General features: G+C 43.4%; 2 protein-coding genes and 1 long non-coding RNA gene across 3 annotated transcripts; 1 reads left to right on the top strand and 2 right to left on the bottom strand.

The window, feature by feature from the left end:
- Window positions 1-4,801: 4,801 nt before the first annotated feature.
- Window positions 4,802-6,757, bottom strand: LOC110016431. Its single transcript, XR_002291744.2, has 2 exons — window positions 6,499-6,757; window positions 4,802-5,256 (listed from the first exon to the last, which is right to left on the bottom strand). It is a non-coding gene; the product is annotated as an uncharacterized LOC110016431 (long non-coding RNA).
- Window positions 6,758-6,846: 89 nt separating this feature from the next.
- hand1 (heart and neural crest derivatives expressed 1) lies at window positions 6,847-8,992 on the top strand. The gene is made up of 2 exons (XM_004076814.4): window positions 6,847-7,638; window positions 8,309-8,992. Exons 1-2 carry the CDS (start codon window positions 7,159-7,161, stop codon window positions 8,402-8,404), a joined length of 576 nt encoding a protein of 191 aa, XP_004076862.1. The 5' UTR covers window positions 6,847-7,158; the 3' UTR covers window positions 8,405-8,992.
- Window positions 8,993-9,296: 304 nt separating this feature from the next.
- On the bottom strand, window positions 9,297-15,380 carry sap30l (SAP30 like). Its single transcript, XM_023962277.1, has 4 exons — window positions 14,594-15,380; window positions 12,567-12,689; window positions 11,277-11,375; window positions 9,297-10,627 (listed from the first exon to the last, which is right to left on the bottom strand). Exons 1-4 carry the CDS (start codon window positions 14,777-14,779, stop codon window positions 10,499-10,501), a joined length of 537 nt encoding a protein of 178 aa, XP_023818045.1. The 5' UTR covers window positions 14,780-15,380; the 3' UTR covers window positions 9,297-10,498.
- Window positions 15,381-19,332: the final 3,952 nt, after the last annotated feature.

Genomic DNA, 19,332 nt, shown 5'->3' on the forward strand with positions numbered 1-19,332 from the left:
GGAGATCGACAAGAGTCTGAAAACTTCCAGCTAAAGTGGCCGACTTCTGGAGAAGTGGGTCCCTGAACTGTCTCCACCTCAGGATTTCTGGAGGTCAACCTCTTTTGCTGATGTTTTGACTCCGAGCTGGGCCTGAAGCCTCTGGGGTCGTCTGACACAGAGCAGCCACCCTCTGTTCAATCTGCAGCAGTGATGATGTCATCAGAGGCCGAGCCGCCGGTGGTCCGTCGGCCTGGAGAGCGGAGCCGGAGCCCGTCCGGATCAGCGTGTGGTGTGAGGAGGAGATCAGTGACCACAAATGTAGATTTATGTTTCAAAATGTGAAAAAAAACAACAACTTTAAAATTAAGTTTTAAATGTAAACCTTTATGTGAAAATGTCAAAGAAACCTGCTTTTAAATCATTGAAATACAAACAGCATGATGGTGAGTCCTGAAATGATTTTTAATGAAGAATCTTTTAAGTTTGAAACACTTTGTTTACCTGTTTTAGTTTTAAAATCTAAAAAGAAAAGCTTAAAGCAGAAAATCAGTGTTTGTGATTCCGTTTAAATGTGACACTAAAGTGCTGTATTTAGTACAAACTGTACATTTATAACCTAAATACTCAAAACATGTCATCATAAATCCAAAACTAAGTTCTGTTCAAAGCTGTTTGGGATTTTATAAATAAAAAAATAAAAAAGGAGAGTCTCAGCATTTCAGTAAAACAGGAACCACTTTACAAACGATTCCTTCAAACCATTTTTGTAACTTCCAAGATATTTTATTAGGGTTAAGGTTCTTCTCTCTGTTCAAACCTTTTCTCAAAATCAGTACAGTCAAGATTTTTATCTTTCTAAGAGTTAAAATCTGGAAATAAGAAATCGTTATTAAAGATAGATAAAATCCAAACTTTTAAAAAATATAAATGTTTAACTCAAAACCTCAAATGTCTCAAATGTCCCTATAATTTCCGGCTTAATTTTAAGGATATTATTTTAAAGTTCAATAAGTGCTGACAAGTTAGAATGGCATTCGGAAACCAAAACGTAGATTTATGATTTAATAAGATGGACTAACTTGCACTGAGGTTCTCATTTTGTTCTAAAACGAGTCATTTCCAATACTTACACTAGCTTTTTTGTCACTGCTTAACTACAATTAGAAACATAAAAACTCCAAAAATACAAACCATTTGCTTAAAACAATGAGAAAATGCTTCTCATTGGGCTGTAGAACCCTCACTTTGAAGTCATTCTAGCATTTTTCCTTGTTGTGATTCTCGTGTGGAACTTCTAGTTTCTAGATTTTGAAATAGTACTACAACATTTCTTGTTCAGTAAAAAAATACCTGCTCCATGTGTGGATCATTTTATTCCTATCCATTGAGTTTCTTATTAAGATTGGTGGTCCTTTTTTGGGTTTTGACCTCTTTGTCAGTGCAGGACAACAGTCAGAGATGGTGGTGGCAGTGTGATGATGTGGGCTGCTTCACTTCTTCAGAGGGATTTTTTTTGTGATCATTAGAACTGTAAGTTTTGAGCTCTGAGAATTTTGTCCTTCATTTTCATTTTTAAATCATTAAATATATTAAAGGTTATTTTTTATATTTTTACAAGTATCTTGTAAAAAATAAATTAAATGAGAAATGTTTCACATCAATAGGGCTGCAATATGCGATATTAGTGATCAATATTGCAATGACGATGTAACTTGCAATACATGAACAAATAGTAAAACAACTAAATACATCATTTCCATTTCACTGCAACCGTTTTGTTTAAATAAAAGTCAACATAACTTAAATTACACTCCAAATGACCCTCGTCTATAGGAGGCAAACATCTAACATAACAGGCTCCATCTGATTGGTCAAAACCATAAAGGGATTTATTTGACTCGTTAAATAGTTCAAACTGCCGTAAGATTGTTTTAGGACATTTAAGGTAACCATTTATTCCCCTTTTTCCGACTTCTACGATAGTGATATTGCACGGCTTGACACTGCGATAACGATAACTTTGGGATTTATTGTGCCGACCTACACGGCACAGTGTAAGGTTTTCAGAAGGAAACATTATTTTAGTCCTCAATGGTCTTCAAAACTGGACAAAAACAAAAATCCGATGTGAAAATGAACTTCTTACAAAAAAATACATATAAATTTTAAAACTTTTAGGAATGTTTTCCTCCACAACCAAAAATCCCAGAAGTTTTAAACCCCAAAAGCTGCATCACAGACACTACAGGCCTCAGGTGGGGAAAAACTCTGCATGTTCAAATAAGTTTGATCTGCATTAGTATTTTGGTTTTCTCTGTGTGAAACCAAACCAGACCTGAGGAAGACTGGAAAGTCTGGAGTCAAACGTTTCTCACATCTGTGAAAAAAAATGCAAAAAAAAGTTCTGTTTTCATCCAAGTCAATCATCATGACGGCTGAAGAGCTCTGCTTCAAATGTCACTCAAAGTTCTTTCAGACTAAAAGCATCTAAAAGGAAATGAGGATTTCACAGCTGAATTTCTGCTCACAACTGATGTTAATGACGAAATAAAAAAGCCTTCATTTGCTAAATAAAAAAGAGAACAGGATTCCAGCACGGCGTCTGAGCTTTCAGGAAAAGGTTTAATGCGATTTTTGGATTTTAAGCCGTCGTCAGGTAAATAATTCCAGGCTCCTTGAAGCCATCTCACACTGTGAAAACACCTGGGTTATTTCTGCAGTTCATGGGTTATGCATGTTGGGATGTATTTGGGGGTTCCTTTTTGGAGCAATGCTAATGTTGGGGGGTTTGGTGGTTTCATTTTAACCCAATTTATGTTTTTTTTCCCCCTTCGATAAAATAGCACAGACATAACCTTGTAGTTGGGTTAAAAACAACCCAACTCCAGTTATTTTGGACAGAGTTTTTAAGTGTATAAAAGGTGATCTGCTGACCTCAGAAAGGTCATGCTTGAAGTAAAACGGCCTGATTGTGGAGGAGGCATGGCTGGATTGTTTTGCTTCATGGGAACCTGCTGCCTCTCTCCCGCCTGCATCTGTGATCTGAGGTACTGTCTATCTGCAGCTAGACTGTCTGCACGTGTAAAACCATCATGAGGTGTTTGGATCGTCGCAGCGAGAGCTGCACAAGTTTACAAACTGTCCAAACAGAGGCTTCAAATAAAAGGTAAAAAGGGGTTTGACAGAAAGTGTTGGACTTTACGTCCCTTCAGCTCGTCTCTGCCACCTCTCCGCTCCACATTCCATCCATCCCGCTCTTATCTTTATTGGCTGAGGACGGGCAGAATTACTGCAGTTAGAGGACCGTTTCTGGGGGCTTCGACACACAAATGACCAGACGCACACAGAGACGACAGTCGCTTATCAACGGATAGCTGGCAGAAGGACATAAAGTACAGGAGATCAGAAGGAGCGGCCTGAAACATGTGGAGAATGCTGCTCCCTGATAGCAGAGCAGGATGAGGAGAAGCTGCTGTGGAGGTTTGCAGTAAAACTAAATGATCCGGTTAAGATCCCTAATGACAAACCGTAAAAAGCCACATCTTTAACTGGTTGCAGTCTGAACGGAGTCAGCTCAGGGGGGAACATTCGTTTGCACTCAAATCTGTGTTTTCGACGTATTTGGAGATCATTATTCCAGTGAGGAGAAGATAAAAACACAAACATGAGAATCCAGAAACTTGAGGTGAGGAAGATGGTTAAAGTCAGAGCAAAGCCACATTTCTGCTGTTCCGGCGTGAGCTGCTGCTTGAGAGCTTCATCACGTCAGGGCAGAGCCGCTCTCCACCGTCTGCTGGCAGCAAAGTTCCAAACCGGTTTCACTTTTTCTCATCTTTGCATCTGAATCGCTCTGATGTGGTGAAGACGCCTAGCAGTAAAGCGTTCATTAAACTTTATAATGAACATGTTCAAAAACATAGTTTTATCTACGCATGGGTTAAAAAACAGCATTTTTAAATAGTTGTTGCAATCTCCTTGTTTTATCTTTTTGCCAGATAAAACCAGGCTAATTTGATCACACAAAAAAAATCATCATAAAGATTTAAGCAACTGAAGAGCATGGAGGTGGAGGGATAATCATGTCATTTGTCTTTCTCAGATATCGGTGGATACGTCTGTTTTTCAGAGTTTAATCTTTCTTCAAAAAAAGTTAGCCTGCAGCTCTCATCTGAATTTTTGTAAATGATCTTCGTTCGGGTTTAATGACTGAACAATGATTGATTGTTTTACTCCTAAAATAGGTAGAAATCTCAGATTTTCATGAAATGTAATTCATCCGAGCATTTCACTGAATTTGAAGCAGGTTAAACAACAGCTGTTTATTCTTTTTATTATGCACTAATAATAAATTAACAATAGATTTGTGCAAAAATGCTCAGTATTTCAGGCGTTCAGTTGAATTATTTCTGTTGATATTTAGTAAGATCAATGGTTGAAGTTAAATGCAAAAGTCTGCCTGAAACAAATAAAAATAATTACTTAAGCTATTTAAATTTTTAACAAACTAAATATTTACAAAAAGGTTTTTTATCATGTGAATTTGATGATTTGTTTTTTCCATTTTTGGAGTTAAATTATCTCATTGTCTGAATATTTGACCTGCAGCATCAGAGCAGGAACAGTTTGACATATTTGACGTTTTGTGTGTCTCGCAGGATCTCACACATCTGCACAATAAGAAGTGGACATCATGCATCTCAATGTGATCCGCGAAGGCTCTGCACGTGCGGCGGGAAGAACACTTGGACCAAAGGCGCTGGGCTTTGAATCAGAGCAGAATATTTGTTTGGAAATGTGGAGAAGAGGGTAAGCACTCTGAAGAGGAGGGAAGCCATGTCTATTGAAACATCTACACAATATGACACAAACAATCATGAGGAGAATTCATAGCAGGCCCAGCATGGCTTCCGTGACCGTTTATGGAGGTTTCCTCCACAGCTGAGCGGCAGGACTGGAGCCTTCTGGGCCTGACAGAGGAGCACAGAGAGCCGGTTCCTGCAGCACCGAACCGGGGTGGGTGGGTCAAAAGATTGCAGAGGATGCACTGAGAACACAGAAAGAAAGACCGGGGGGGGGGGGGCATTTCATCCCTGGACAGTGGATATTTTAATCGACAGTGTCAGGTTTTCTTTCTGGAGGCTGCATGGTGTTTTTCACGCTGACACCGGAGGAGGAAGCGTCTTCAGAAGCAGACAGTGACGCGCGCGGTTTTCCTTCAGATCATCTGTTTCTGAAGAGCGCGGAAGCTGTCCTCAGATGTAGGAGATGCAGATTCTGCAGGGGAAAAAAAGAAACCATTCTGAGATGTAAAGACAGATCGAAACACCTGAGAGGAAACTCAAACTAAAAGCAAAACAAAGGATCCAGCTCTGTACTGCGCATGTCAGATTCTTTCTTGAGGAAACAAGTTAAAAGAAATATTTGTTTTCAAACTTTAATGATAACTTCTTACTCTAAAATGTTTAATCATTTCAAAGCTATAAAAATATTAATGAAAGGTAAATAAATAATTTAAAACAAAAATAAACCAAGTACTGATCAGCGCGCAAAAGGAGCGCGTGCGCCGGGTAGTTTCGGGAGGATGCAGGCCGCTGGAAGCTCAGCGTGTCTCCGCGCGGGCTGGTGCGCGTTCGTGTGAAATACGGTTCCACAAAGTTGTGACGGACAATAATTTATTGCAACTCGGCTGGACGGTGAAATATGCCGCAAACGGGCGTGCTGTAAACAGAGCGCGGGCCAGGAGAGCTTTTATGGAAAACGTGCAGGGGAACACCTCCTGATTCATGGCTGTATTTAGATAAGACGCCGCCGTAAATGGTTCCTAAATAGCGCCAAGGTCACGCAATGTAATGGGATAATGTTTTTAGGCGATGGCGATAAGATGATGTGTTTAGTGTGTGAGGGAGGGGGGACCGGGGCGCGAATGAAGCCCGTGCAGGCCTTTTTCTCTCCTGGTGACCTGCGTTCAGGCCGCAGAGTTTGGGTTTGAAACCCTCCACCACAGCAGCAAATAGCCCCCATCCGCGTGACCATTTCCATTCATCACGGCGGCAGTGCATATGACTTTGTTATAATATTAGTTATAATAGAAGCTCAGTCAGGAAAGGCGCGTTTACTCCGCAAAAGGTGGTCAAAATTACGCACGAAGCTGCTACAGAAGAAAACGCTTCAGAAAAAAAGATTAAAAAAAAGACTTTATTTTTACAATAACTTGGTAAAACTGTATTACAGGCTTACAAATTAGATTTTTTATTACACAAATTTATGTACAAGGGAACCTACTTTTCGCACAAACTAACATTTCAATTACACAAATAAAATCTATTTTTTTAAATGAAATTGTTGCACGTATAATTCTATTTTCCACACTAAGTCATTCTGTTCAACTTTATCAGCTGTTTTCTGTGAAACTTTTCCCAAAACACTTCATCTTGAAATTCGCTTGTAATTTCAATTACAGTCAAATGTGTATACATTTTCCAACCCCCAGAATAATGGATTAAAAACAGAACATACAGTAAAAGGCTTTTATTCTACCCCTGAACTGCAGCTCCTGTTGAAGCAGGTGTGCCCGCGCGCAGGTGGTGCGTAAATTTCGCGCAAAATCTCCACAGAAGTTGAAAAGTTCCAACATTCCAAAAAAAAAGTTTTCTTTTTTTAATGACACTGGGATCATCCTGTTGTGATGTTTCTGCAAAGATGGGTGACCAGCCGCGCGCAGCATCATCAAGCAGATATGTGCTCTTTGTGCGCGCGGCTCGGGGGCTGTAGCTCCTCGGCGCATGTTGTTTCAAAGCTCTCCAGACTCTCCTCCCCATCCTCTCCTTCATTGGCTGCCTCCTCTGCGCGCTGACATCCAATTCATATAAACCTGGGGCCTCACACCTTCAGCGGGGTCAAATTTCTCCGGCGGATCAGAGCAGCCTCTTCAGGGCAGCGTGCGGTGCCACAGGAGTCCCGCGCATCGCAGGAGTTTCTTCGTGGAATTATGACGGTGTTTGCGGCCTGTTCCGTCTCGGCTCGCGGCGCCTTCAGAATGTAAAGCTCTGCGCTTTGGTTCGGTTCGGCTGGCTGCGTAGATTCAGAGGTTTCTGCGTGTTGGATGCGTTTCGTGGGCGCGCAGCAGCAGCGGAAACACGGAGAGCGGCCACGGCTCGATCTGCTTTTCCGCTCAACATGAACCTGATCGGGGGTTACCAGCATCACCACCACCTGATGCACGAGCCCTTCCCGTTCGTGCAGCGGTGCCACCAGGACGCGCCGTACTTCCAGAGCTGGGTGGTGAACCACGGCGAGGTCCCGCCGGACTTCCAAATCCAGACGCCCTACCCGGCCGCGGAGCTGGGCGCGCCGGGAGTGCCGCACGACGGCCGGTTGGAGGGGCTCCAGGCGGGGATGGGGAAGCGGAGAGCGTCGGGGCCGAAGAAGGAGCGTCGGAGGACGGAGAGCATCAACACCGCCTTCGCGGAGCTGCGGGAGTGCATCCCCAACGTCCCCGCAGACACCAAACTGTCGAAAATCAAAACGCTGCGCCTCGCCACCAGTTACATCGCCTATCTGATGGACGTCCTGGCCAAAGACTCCGGGGAGACGGAGGGCTTTAAGGCCGAAATTAAGAAATTTGAGACGCGGGACCTGAAACGGAAACGGGAGCTGGTGAGTTCTGCTTTTCTGAAATCGCACGCTCCCGCATTCAGCGCCGTCATTTAGGAAAATACAAACAAAGGGAAAAAAATAGGGAATATGATTTTTTCCCCCCATGCTTAATGTCACTTTTTATTTTTCTAATCAGCAAATATTATTTTTTTATGCTAATGTTAAATAAAAATAGCATGACGTTTTTAAAAGTTTCTATTTACATAAAAGTCAAGGAAAAAGTTTCAATAATTGTTTTGCAACTGCTTTTATTTATAAATTTATGTACTTAATAAATATGTATTTTATTCTTTTTACAATTTTATTGCGATTTAAAAGTTAAATGGTTCCAATTGTATGGTTTTTATATTAATGTAAAATATGAAAATGCTAAAAAAAACTAATCAAATCAAACTTGTTAAATAACACAGAGCCAATTTATGAATAAAGGTTTTGTATTTAATCAAACAACGTTAATTTTATTTAATATTGTTTTGTATTTTGAACACCTAAACATGTTAAGAGATGAACCGGATTTTTTAATTTGTTGAAATTCTATGTTAAGATTAAGTATGTCACATTCCTGGTCACTTTTAGATTGTTTTTATTTATTGATCTATTTTGGATTTTAAAAAATCTTTAATTTGTTAATTTATTGGTTTGATGGTGATGGTGCGTCTTCCTCTCACAGACCGACGGCCTGCAGGAGTCCATAGGAGCGGAGAAGAAGGCGAAAGGCCGGACCGGGTGGCCGCAGCAGGTCTGGGCTCTGGAGCTTAACCAGTGACCCACCCCACCCCCCAACAAAGAAACCTTCACCCGCATCTTCTGGTTTCAAACTGAACACGCAAGCGTGCACGCGCTGACAATGTCTCAGAGGCTGGAAAAAAGACCAGAATGATGAGCACTAGAGGAGCGATGCACGCGCGGCAGCTGCGGCCAAAATCCCGCATTTCCACCTTTTGCGCTCTGCGGCCGACCTGACCCCCCCGCAAAGAAAAAGAAAGACGTTTCTGTTTCTTTTCCACCTGTGCTCGTGATTCAGCTCGAACAGAGACGCGGCGGCAGGAACATGTTCTGATGCAGAGACGTCCTCCACGCGCCGGATGAGGAGCAGCCGCGCGGCCTCAGAGCTTCTTGTAAATACGGTACATGCTTGTTGTCGACGCGCGCGGCTGCTTTTTGTTGCGGGATCCCGTTGAATCTACCTCAGGCCCCAGGAGTGTCCGCGCGCCGCCTTCACGCGGCGCAGCCGAGACCCGCAGCTTTCTGGCACTAACAGGCTTCAACCTTTCCGCGTGCGTGTGGATGGAAACGTGTGTTTTAGGTGTAAAGTTATCTATGGTTCCGGGAATAAATGAATTATTTTAAGACACGCGGGTTTGGGATTGTTGTTTCCTTTGGTCTAAGTTTACTCTCCAAATGTTTTTGTGATTTGTTAAAAAGTAAAAGAAAAAAAATCGCCTTTACCCCAGGAATTTTTAATTTTATTTTTTCTCATTTGTTTATGAAATTTTATTTTGAAATGTTTTAAAACATTTTCTATAATTTCAAAAGCTTAACAGAAACATTTTAAGTGAAGTTTTTTGAAAAAAAAAACAACAACCATCAGCGACACCTGGTGGCAACTAGCGGGAGCAAAACAACGTTTATTACAAAATAAAACCACAAGGGAGGACTTCCGGCTGTACAATACATTTATTAATATTTGGAGCAGTAAGCAGTCACTTTAATATTTGCTTTTTCTAATACAACAGTGGGGTTAATGAGGCATGACCTACGCGTGTACATGATACTAACAAACCTACAAGCAAAAACAAGACTTTCATAAATGTCCAACACAAATTCTAATCCATGACGTCACTGGCAGAGAAACGGCAGGAGGGATGGTTTCAAAATAAAAGTCTGAGTGTAAATAACCCCTGGAGTGTTTGCTAAAGTTGGACGCTAACAGGCGTGAAGCCGTAAACACGTGAAAGCTCCTCAGCCTTTTAGCTGCAGATGTTTTTAGTTTTTTGGGGGGGAAAAAAAGCAAAAATCCGTGAAATCCTTTTGGTGAGTCCTGTCAACACTTCTCCCCAAACATCCGCCGGGATGAAATGGAAGCGAGAACCTGGGAATCGTTTCAGCGGCTCGTATGAAGGCAGAGCATCCGGCTTTTATCCAACACAGGAGTTACATATTAAAAGATGCAACCTCCTCTCTCCAGCCGTCACTTCCTGTAAGAATTTCAAAATCAAAGAAATCTGCACAAAGACAAATAATGTGTTTCATCTGTAAGGGAAACAAAGTCAGCAGCCGCAGCCTCTACAGTCAGAAGCAACGATCGGCTGAGGCAGCAAAGGGAAGGTCACGGCCTCATGCTACATCATTCCCACCGCCCTTGAACGCATCACGCCAGCTCTGGAAGAGGCAACTCGGATCTGTTCCGTTGCTGTTTGACACTGAAGGTGTGGAAAGAAGTCAGTCAGAAATATTTTGGAATAAACAGAACAAAAAGGACTTCCTGTTTGCCCCCCCCCCAAAACAAAGGACAAAAACATGTTGCTTCTTTACTCTTAAGGCAGCTCTTTTGAACATTGCATGTCTTCTTCCATACATCTGGACAGATAAATTACAGAGGGACGGCCCGGTTCCTCTGCAGTCCTTCTGGACCGGGCTCGCGTGGACAGGAAACGGCGGGCCGGGTCAGGCTGCGTCGATGGCGCCCTCCGTTTCTCCTCCGGCTACGTTTAACGTCCTCGAAGGAGGAGGAGGGACGGAGGCGGAGCCGCTTTTGGTTTCTGCTGCTTTCCGGTTGTTTTTTTTTGTAGCTGCTGCCGCTGTTTTCTCTCTCGCCGCGGCTCCAGTTCGCTGCTGCGGGGGGCGCTTAGGGGAAACTTTAGTCCAGCGGTTTGCCTCCTTCTCCTTTCTGGTCCAAGCGGCTCTTGCTGCTCTTCACCATGTAAATAAAGTAGGTCAGCGTCTCCTTCTCGTTCACGGGAATGTTCCTGAAGTGACGACTCACCGTCTGGCAAAGAAAGCCGTCACCGGAAAAGTTAGCTTCAACAAATCAACTTCTTCTCTTCTCTTCTCAGTCTCTTATTTTGAAATCAGAGCACTTGTAAACATGAGACTATTTAAAACCAAACAAAGAAAAACAAAACTTTTTATGCAAAAATAGATTTTATCCCTGCAGAGAAAAGCTATCTTTTAGGGAAAAAGTGTCCTAATTTGCTGTGATGCCTTCAGGGTTGCAGTTATTTTCAAACATCTTTGTTAAACACGTGTGGAAAATGTCAGACTTATTTCAGAATAATAGAAAGAACTGATTTGATCACATTTGCTGTGATAGACTCAAAAAGCCAAATGATGTAAAAATGGATTCTTCAAACAAACAGATTATCATTCAGTTGCAGCTTTTTCAAACAAAATCCAAATGAATCGATTAGTGGATTTAAGGAACAAGGTAATGAAAAAGATTTTCTGCCATTTAAATTTGTACTTTAACCTTTTGAGAGCCTTTTATTAGGATTTCAATTAAAACTAAATACAGTTCAAAAACAAAACTCCCTCTTAAGTATTTTTTTCCTAAAACATCTGCATTTGGCGCCCCCTGCTGGATGTGCTCGGTGCCAGCAGCATGCTCACAGTTCTGCAAAGATCTGGGTTGTAGTTACCTCTGCCAGCTGGGCCTTGTTCAGACCCGGTCTGGTCTGCAGCTTGTAGTGCCGCTTGTAGCGCCGGAGCGTGTTCACCTGCAGCTGGAACAGATCCACCTGGAAAGAGACGAGCAGTCGGATAAAAGCGGGACTTCTCTGCACTTCCTTAGGTGAAGAGAGGAAAGCGTGACCTCCCCTGAACCCTGGAATCCATGCTTTTTTGACGGACCGACCCATTATTGAGAAGAAACTGCTCGTCTTTACAGTTTGAAACTCATTCATTCAAACTGGATGGAATCTTCTTTGTGTTTTTGCCGCTCGGCCCGACAGACTAACTCAACTGCTGCTAGACTCTTCAGTCACGAGGACCCAAAAGTAAAACGTTATTTTAAAAACGTTTAAAGAGGTTACGTCCCCTTTCCGGGGAAATCGGATAATTAAGTACGATAAAAAATATTGAAACCAGGAGGGATAAAACAGTAGCACAGACTTTATTGACCAGTGAAGGACGTAAAAAACGATTAAATTCAAACGACCCGGACAAAACCGAGCGTGGATGTGTCTTCATGCTAGTTATCTGGACATTAAAATGATCAACAGAACTAGAAGGAGCTGATTTATAGAAGAAACTGCAGGTTTAATGCTATGTTGCTGAATGCAAATGAAACTTAAAGGGTAATAATTGGCAAAAGAAAGAAAGAAAGAAATGATCAAAGTTGACCATAAATAAAATGAAAACAGCACAATAACAATAAATGCCAGAGCCGGGTATCGAACCAGCGAGCTTCTGCTCCAAGGATCCCCCATTTATTTCAATGGAGGCAGAAATCCTGGAATATCTGGAAAAGTTCAAGGATTTAAAGGAGCAAAAGTCACAGCTGGAAAAAGCTGAAAGAGCTGAACATTTGAATAGTTGAATGGTTAAATAGATGAAACATTGTAGACGGAGTTAAGGGACAAAAAATGGTGGAAGATACTAGAATAAAGAAAGAGAAACAGGAAAACAATGGTTGAAAGCTACCCACAGAGGAGCCTGCCTAAAAGTGCTGGTAACCAGGCAACATTCTCTCGGTGAGCAGAGGACTGAAGCTGAAAGCTAATAAACCAGTAGATCAGCAAAGTCAGTGAAAAAATAACAGCTTAGGTTGGTAAATACCAAAGAGCAGACTCCAAAATCCACCTACAGAGAAACCAAAGCAGAGGCATTTTGAAAGGAGTCTGAAGAATGATAAAACTCCAACCCACTCTGTGGCGGTTTCCACACAAAGCAGACTCCTCTGAGGAGCAGAACCTGACTGCCGCTCTCACCTCAGGAACCTCCACATCGTGATCTGGAGATTCGCCTCCATCGTCGCTGGTCTTTCTCTTCCTCTTGTTACGGACGCTCTGGATGAAATTCTTGTGGAAATCACAAATGTAGAGATGTCTCACCTGTTGAGAGGAGAATGTGTATTAATAATGCAGTCAGAGAGGTGAAAGTCTGAGTCTTTACAGAAAAACAACAAACAAGCACGAGCAAAAAGCTGCAGATAAACCGTCTAATTGTCAATATGCAACAATCTACTGCTATAAACCGCTGGGGCTGCAGGGTCAAATGCATCCGCAGACATTTCTGCAACAGTTTTCTCAGCTGAGAGCCAGAAGTGCAGCTTTCAATCCACCTTCCTGCATCCCGTCACATGATGAGGCTCAGCCTTCCTGGAAAAGCCTCCCAGGCAAACAGAAAACTGAGCAAATAGTGCAGCACCGTGAACGTTACAGAGCAAGTCGGACGGAGAAGACCTTCATGCCTCGACGGGAAACGCCTTTACCAAATCTGAAGATATCCTACAAGCGATGGCCGCAAAGATACGGACTTACGCAACAGGAAAACCTCTGTGTTTCCATTTCGGAGGAGCTCGGCTGCTGGTTTGAAATCGACGCGTTTCTGCCAAAGCAGCGGCAGGAGATCAGCTCTCACCGAGAAGAAAATCTGATGTTTGTTCCATTTTCCAAGAGCTTCCAATGGAAAAATTGAAACAAGTTTTGCCAGAGGAAGACGGCAGCTTTACTGACCCTGGTGATGAAGACTGTGCTTTGTTATGCAGTTTAGATGAAGAACATGCATTGTTTCAGCTTTCAGTTGGATCAATCAGATATTTTGAATATGATCATCTTTTCATCTATGGTTAATGATGATGATCCCCTTTTGGAATCGTTTTCTAGGACATAGTTTCTGCAGAGCAGCCGGAGTTCATTAGAAAAATCTCCTCTGAGCTGTGGTGGGGACCGTTGACATGGAGTGAGCCCTCCCCTGCTTCCCAACATCCGTTTGTTTGAGCACAGCCCCTCAAACCCCCAACCTAACATTAGGGGTGTAACAAAAATGGCAGCAATATCAGATCCATCCATCCGTACAGCTAAGATCCAGATTCCAGCTCAGACCAGGAAAACAAAGACGTTCACGAATCTATGTGTCTGCATCAGAATGGAGCAGAGCGGGACGCTTACTGCTTGCCGTAGTAGGTTTTTTTTTTTTCACATCGATTTGAATAGAGAGAGAGTATTAGTTTATTCAAACAGTTTTGTTGTTGTGAAAAAGATAAATGGGTAAATGTGGTTAAAGGGTGATTGTGTCACTAAAGGAAGTAGAATCAATAAAGTTATGAGTTTAGAAACTAAACATAAGAAAATCAGGCCACAGCAGCAGCAGGGCTGTGGTTCAACTCCTGACGGAATGCTCTTGGGCAGAAAAAGCCTTCATCAGTCCGAGCTGCTCATCATCATCAACTACAACAGCAGCAGTGAGTGGGGGTTCGTGTCACGCGGCGTCACGGATCCCCCACGAGGACGAGGCTGCTGTGGAAAAACCATGAATTCCAGCGGGGGGTGGGGTAGGTGGGGGCATCGGCGTTACTTTTTCTTTCTGCACCGTCATGGAAGCAGCTTCGATCTTTGTGTCGTTTGACGTGAACCTCGGTGGGACGAAGCCCCGCTGCAGGCTCAGTCACTGCTGCGCAGAAAAACAGCCATTTTACGAAGCGGGGGGGGCGGGGGCGGGGGGTACTGGAGAAAACGGCCCGAATCTGAGTGGAGCCGACACCCCCCCTGGCCCGAACAGGGCTGACATTTACCTGAGAGGCGAGAACACAGGTGAGCCTACAGAGACTGGAGTTTTCCGCAGCAGGAACTCCACCGGAGTCGAAAAACCGTCTCTGCTGATCAACCGGCTAGCTTAGCTAGCATTAGCTGACAGCTAGCTGACAGGACGGTTCCCGCGAGCCTCCCGCTCTCTGCCGACACTCCGCGCGAGCTCAGAAAATGAATGACCAAATGAGAAATGAACAGCTGCTTACGCTTTTATCGATGTCCAGCTTGAGCTTCTTCTGTGAAATGCTCTTCTGGATCCTCTTGCTGAAGGAGGCGTTTCCTGCCGAGCGGCCGCAGCGCTCCCCGTCCTCGATCAGGCAGCAGCTCTGTCCGTAGAACGGCGGAGCAGGCGGTCCGTCATGACTGTCCTCTTCCGTGCTGAAGCCGTTCATGGCGCGCGGCTGTCACCAACTTCTCGGGCCGAACGGGGAAGGAAAAACTCACACTCGGCGGCCGGCTCCCTCGTTCACGCGCGGCGCTTTTGTGTTCCAGTGGAAGTCGTCCCGGCAACGTTAGCTTCGCTAGCTAACCTAGCTAGGTGGCTATTTGTCGAGATAACAGTCTTCGTCCTTTGGTCACTGTTCACGGTTTCTCTTGATTGAAGCCATTTCTTTGTATCCCCAACAGATCAACGCCAAAAGCCCGTAACGTTACTGCGGACCGGCCTTACTTAGTTCGTGCCAACCGGGGAGCAAGGTGGATGATGCTGGAATTCCTTCGGTGAGAGCACCGTAGTTCGATAGCTGCACTAACCACCAGTTACTTTCCCATCATCCCCCTCGAGTCCTTCTGAAAAGTGACAACAGTTCTCCAATCCAGCGTAAAATTATAAACAAAATCGCGTATTCACTGCCTAAAACAGCAATATTCTTTCAGAACTGCTCGTACAAAGGAACATGCTCCGTCTTTGTGAAGGAAGTTCTCGTACTAAATATAGATTGGCCGACGTTCAGCCAAGGCGGGCTCAGTGTGCGAACTCTGAAATCCTATTGGCTAATGCAAATGCCAATCACCCCCCAAAGAGCTTTTCCTGGTAAACTCCCGTCATATGCTTTTTTTTTTCCGTCATATGCTTTTTTTTTCCGAGTTAAAGGTGACGTTGTGTCCAGACAGTGACTTTTAAACTACGCACCAGACAAAAAACAATCACCAAAACTATTTAAATGATTCACAAATCCCCCAACGAGCACACCGCTTATTCTGATCATTTAAACCGAGAAGTTTTTTTTAAAACGACCGGAAAAATAACGAGGTGTAACTTTCGGCGTCCACGCGCCTCTGCTTCAGACACTGGATACACATCCTGCTAGGATCGCCTCTTTATACATCTTAGCGTACTATGACAAAAACCGACGACAACAATAACAAGCTTTGCACTGATCACTTCTTGTTGCTTCGTGTTTTGTGACGAACAAAAATGAATGAACAGATGTTGACATCGACACACTGTAATTCCCTTAAGCACCACAAGGGGGAGACAACGCCTGCGAAAAGATCCAAAGGGAAATCTTGAGAAAAGTCACAATACTGCAGTGCTTAGTCACAACCTATATAATTTAAAAGAGATGGTTGTTACATCTGTAGCACAAAAATGTTCACAGGGAGCTTGAATTTGGGCAAATTCAACTATATATGTGCCTATTGTGAAGGAAAATACTTATGCATAAAATAGGTAAGATATTAACAGGTTTAGATATGTAAATCTTGTCTCAAGATTCAAAGGGTTTATTATCATATGCACAGTAAAGAAACGGGTTTCCCTGCACAATGAAATTCTTTCTTTGCTGTCTGCTCCAAATGCCAAACGTATAGAGGAAACAAAACAATTCACTCACATCATACACACAAAACACAAGATGTCGAGTGGCAGTTGTAAAAGTGCAAATGTGCAAAAGTGACAATGACAATAGCAACAATTAGGATAAGCAAAGGTGCAGTTTGTTTTTTCCAGACTCCAGTCAGCTGTTAAGGAGTCTGATGGCAGAGGGAAAGAAAGAGTTCCTAAATCTGGTGGTCCTGCACTTCACACTGCTGTACCTCCGTCCTGAGGGGAGGAGAGTGAACAGTCCTCGTTGCGGGTGGGTGGGGTCTTTGATGATTGAGGCAGCTCTCCTGCAGACCCTGCGTTTGTAGATGCTCTGCAGCGAGGGAAGAGGAGTCCTGGTGATCTTGGACGCAGTCTTTACCACTCTCTGCAGGCGTTTGCGGTCCGCAGCGGTAGAGCTGCCGTACCACACTGTGATGCAGCTGGTCAGGATGGACTCAACCATGCAGCTGTAGAAGTTGCTGAGGATCTTTGGGGACATGCCGAACCTCCTCAGCCTCCTCAGAAAGTACAGCCGCTGATGAGCTTTCTTCACCAGCTGTGACGTGTTTAGTGTCCAGGTGAGGTCCTGGCTGAGGTGAACCCCCAGATATCTGAAGCTGCTCACCCTCTCCACTTCCAGACCCCGGATAAGAAGCGGCTGATGAGGGTTCCTCCTCTCCTTCCTCATGTCCACTATCATCTCCTTTGTCTTGTCGGTGTTGAGGGTTAGGTTGTTGTCCCCACACCATGTCACCAGACTGGCCACCTCCCTCCTGTAGGCTGCTTCGTCCCCGCCAGTGATGCGTCCTATCACAGCGGTGTCGTCGGCGAACTTCAGGATGATGTTGTCCTTGTGAGAGGCCACACAGTCATGGGTGAACAGGGTGTAGAGGATTGGGCTGAAAACACAGCCCTGTGGTGTGCCAGTGTTTGTGATGATGCTGGCTGAAGTCCTGTTCCCTATTCTGACAGACTGAGGCCTGCCAGTCAAAAAGTCCAGGAGCCAGTCACAGATGATGGGGTGTATTCCAAGGGAGAACAGTTTGTGGGTGAGCTTGTGGGGAACGACCGTGTTGAAAGCAGAACTGTAGTCAATAAAGAGCATCCTGATGTAGGAGTCTTTATTCTCCAGGTGTGAGAGGGAGGTGTGCAGTGCTGCAGCGATGGCGTCTGAGGTGGACCTGTTGGGCCGGTATGCGTACTGCAGGGGGTCTAGTGTGTCTGGAATGCTGCTCTGGATGTGGGTCAGCATCACTCTCTCAAAGCACTTCATAATGTTAAACTGTTAAACTGGGTTTATACAAAGTCACTTGTATAAATATGAGCATATTTTGTGTCTGACTTGAGGCAAACCCCTTATCATGCACCTTTTTATCATTATTTTTTGCCTATTTTCAAATTCAGTTCATAAATAAAGGCAAAACTTTGTCCCAAAAAAAGAGTTGGATCACCTATAAAATGTTCATCAAACAGAAAGGGACCTTTTTAAAGGAATACTTAACATTTAGCTTCTGCAATATAAGTTTTCAAGAAGTTAACTCAACTTAAAAGTAATTTTTTATATAGACAGTCATTTCACTTTGTATACCCAGCCATAGAGACTTGCTGTGCATGTTAGTCAGACTGAAACATTCAAATAATCAATTGAATGTCATTATTTACACAATATCCACAGATTTTTTACTAGTATGTTTGATATGGAATGTGTATGTCCGACAAGGAAGAGACGTTTTGAAAATATGTGAAGGTGGTGTGCGTGCGGGTGGGGGGGTTCTTTGCTCATGTTGCTTCACTCCATTATCCAAACAAACATAAAATGATGACATTTAATGGATTAAACATCTTTTCTTTGTACAATAATGTTGAGGAAATGACTGAAACATAAATGGAAACAGCCCATATACATTCGTTTTCTTGAGAACAACTTTTGACTATTGTGGCAACTTCAGAAAACGTTTATTTTAAATTTTGATAAAGAGAATTCCAATCTGAAAGCTTGGGCTATAAATAGGCCTACACAAGAGAAAAGAAAACTCAGAAAAGAATATTTGATTGGTAAATCAAATAGCTTTTCTATTTGCATTTACAACACTTTAACCTGTTTGACCTTTAACAGCGAAGCTTTTGCTCCAGTGTTGACATCTTTTGGACTACTGTAACTCTTCAACGTAATGATTCTGAAGCGGAGAAAAGGAGCTTTGCGCTGAAATGCAGTCCCGTACATCAGTGAAGGATCTACACAATCAACATGAATCAGCGGATCCTGTCGCAGAAAGAATTGGCTTTAAAGCCACTTTTCTCCACGGCAAAATAAACAGATTGATGTCGATTATTCACACGGTCGAAGAGTCACAGTACGTCAAAGAGCGTATGCTATTTGGGTGTGGCTGGTGACATCTCCAGTGTTTAAGGGTTGAAAACACCACCAGTATGAGCCACCAATGCATCTTGGAATGTATTCACACCAGACAATATGTACCGTACCAGCGTACATTTGAACGTGCTGTCTGTTGTGGTGTTCGGTGCTCAGAGGCAGCTGTGGTCAAGACCATGGTTCAGTGTGAAAGCAGCAACGTAAACTAAAGTGTAAACAACATCACACTGGACAGAACAGACTAAATGTACGATGCAAAGTCTGTTTTAGATTTACTTCTATCTGCTTGTTTTCCACTTTATCCCTTCATTGGTGTTTGGTGAACGAATGAAGAGTGCACACTGCCACTTGGTGCATCGGGGTGAAACTGTGTTCTGGCTGGGATTTTGGTATCAGTGTGAGCCAAGTTCAGAAAAAAGGTGAACAACAGTGCTCTGACATGGCGTGTAGGGACCGCCTGGTGTTGGTTGGCCCTTAAAGAACTTGTTTTGCTAATGATAAAAATGTTGGATCCATTTTTTGTGTGCAAACCAAAGGTTTGTGTAAAATACTTTTTTTTTTAATTTTGGCAAAATTTGTCCTTCCATGTACATTTAGATTTGGAAAACCGAAGGCTCTTTGCCAAACTCGGCAGCTGATCTGGCACCAGTAGCTGCAGAAACATCCTGAAACATTGTGGAGGTTGACTTCAGAGTGCAAACAAGCGCTGAAGGCTACCTGCATTATCAGGAAGTTTTTTTCTTCATTTGCTCAATGTGTGTAAA

The sequence above is a fragment of the Oryzias latipes genome, chromosome 14 (assembly GCF_002234675.1).
Source record: "Oryzias latipes chromosome 14, ASM223467v1".
Taxonomy (NCBI): Eukaryota; Metazoa; Chordata; class Actinopteri; order Beloniformes; family Adrianichthyidae; genus Oryzias; species Oryzias latipes.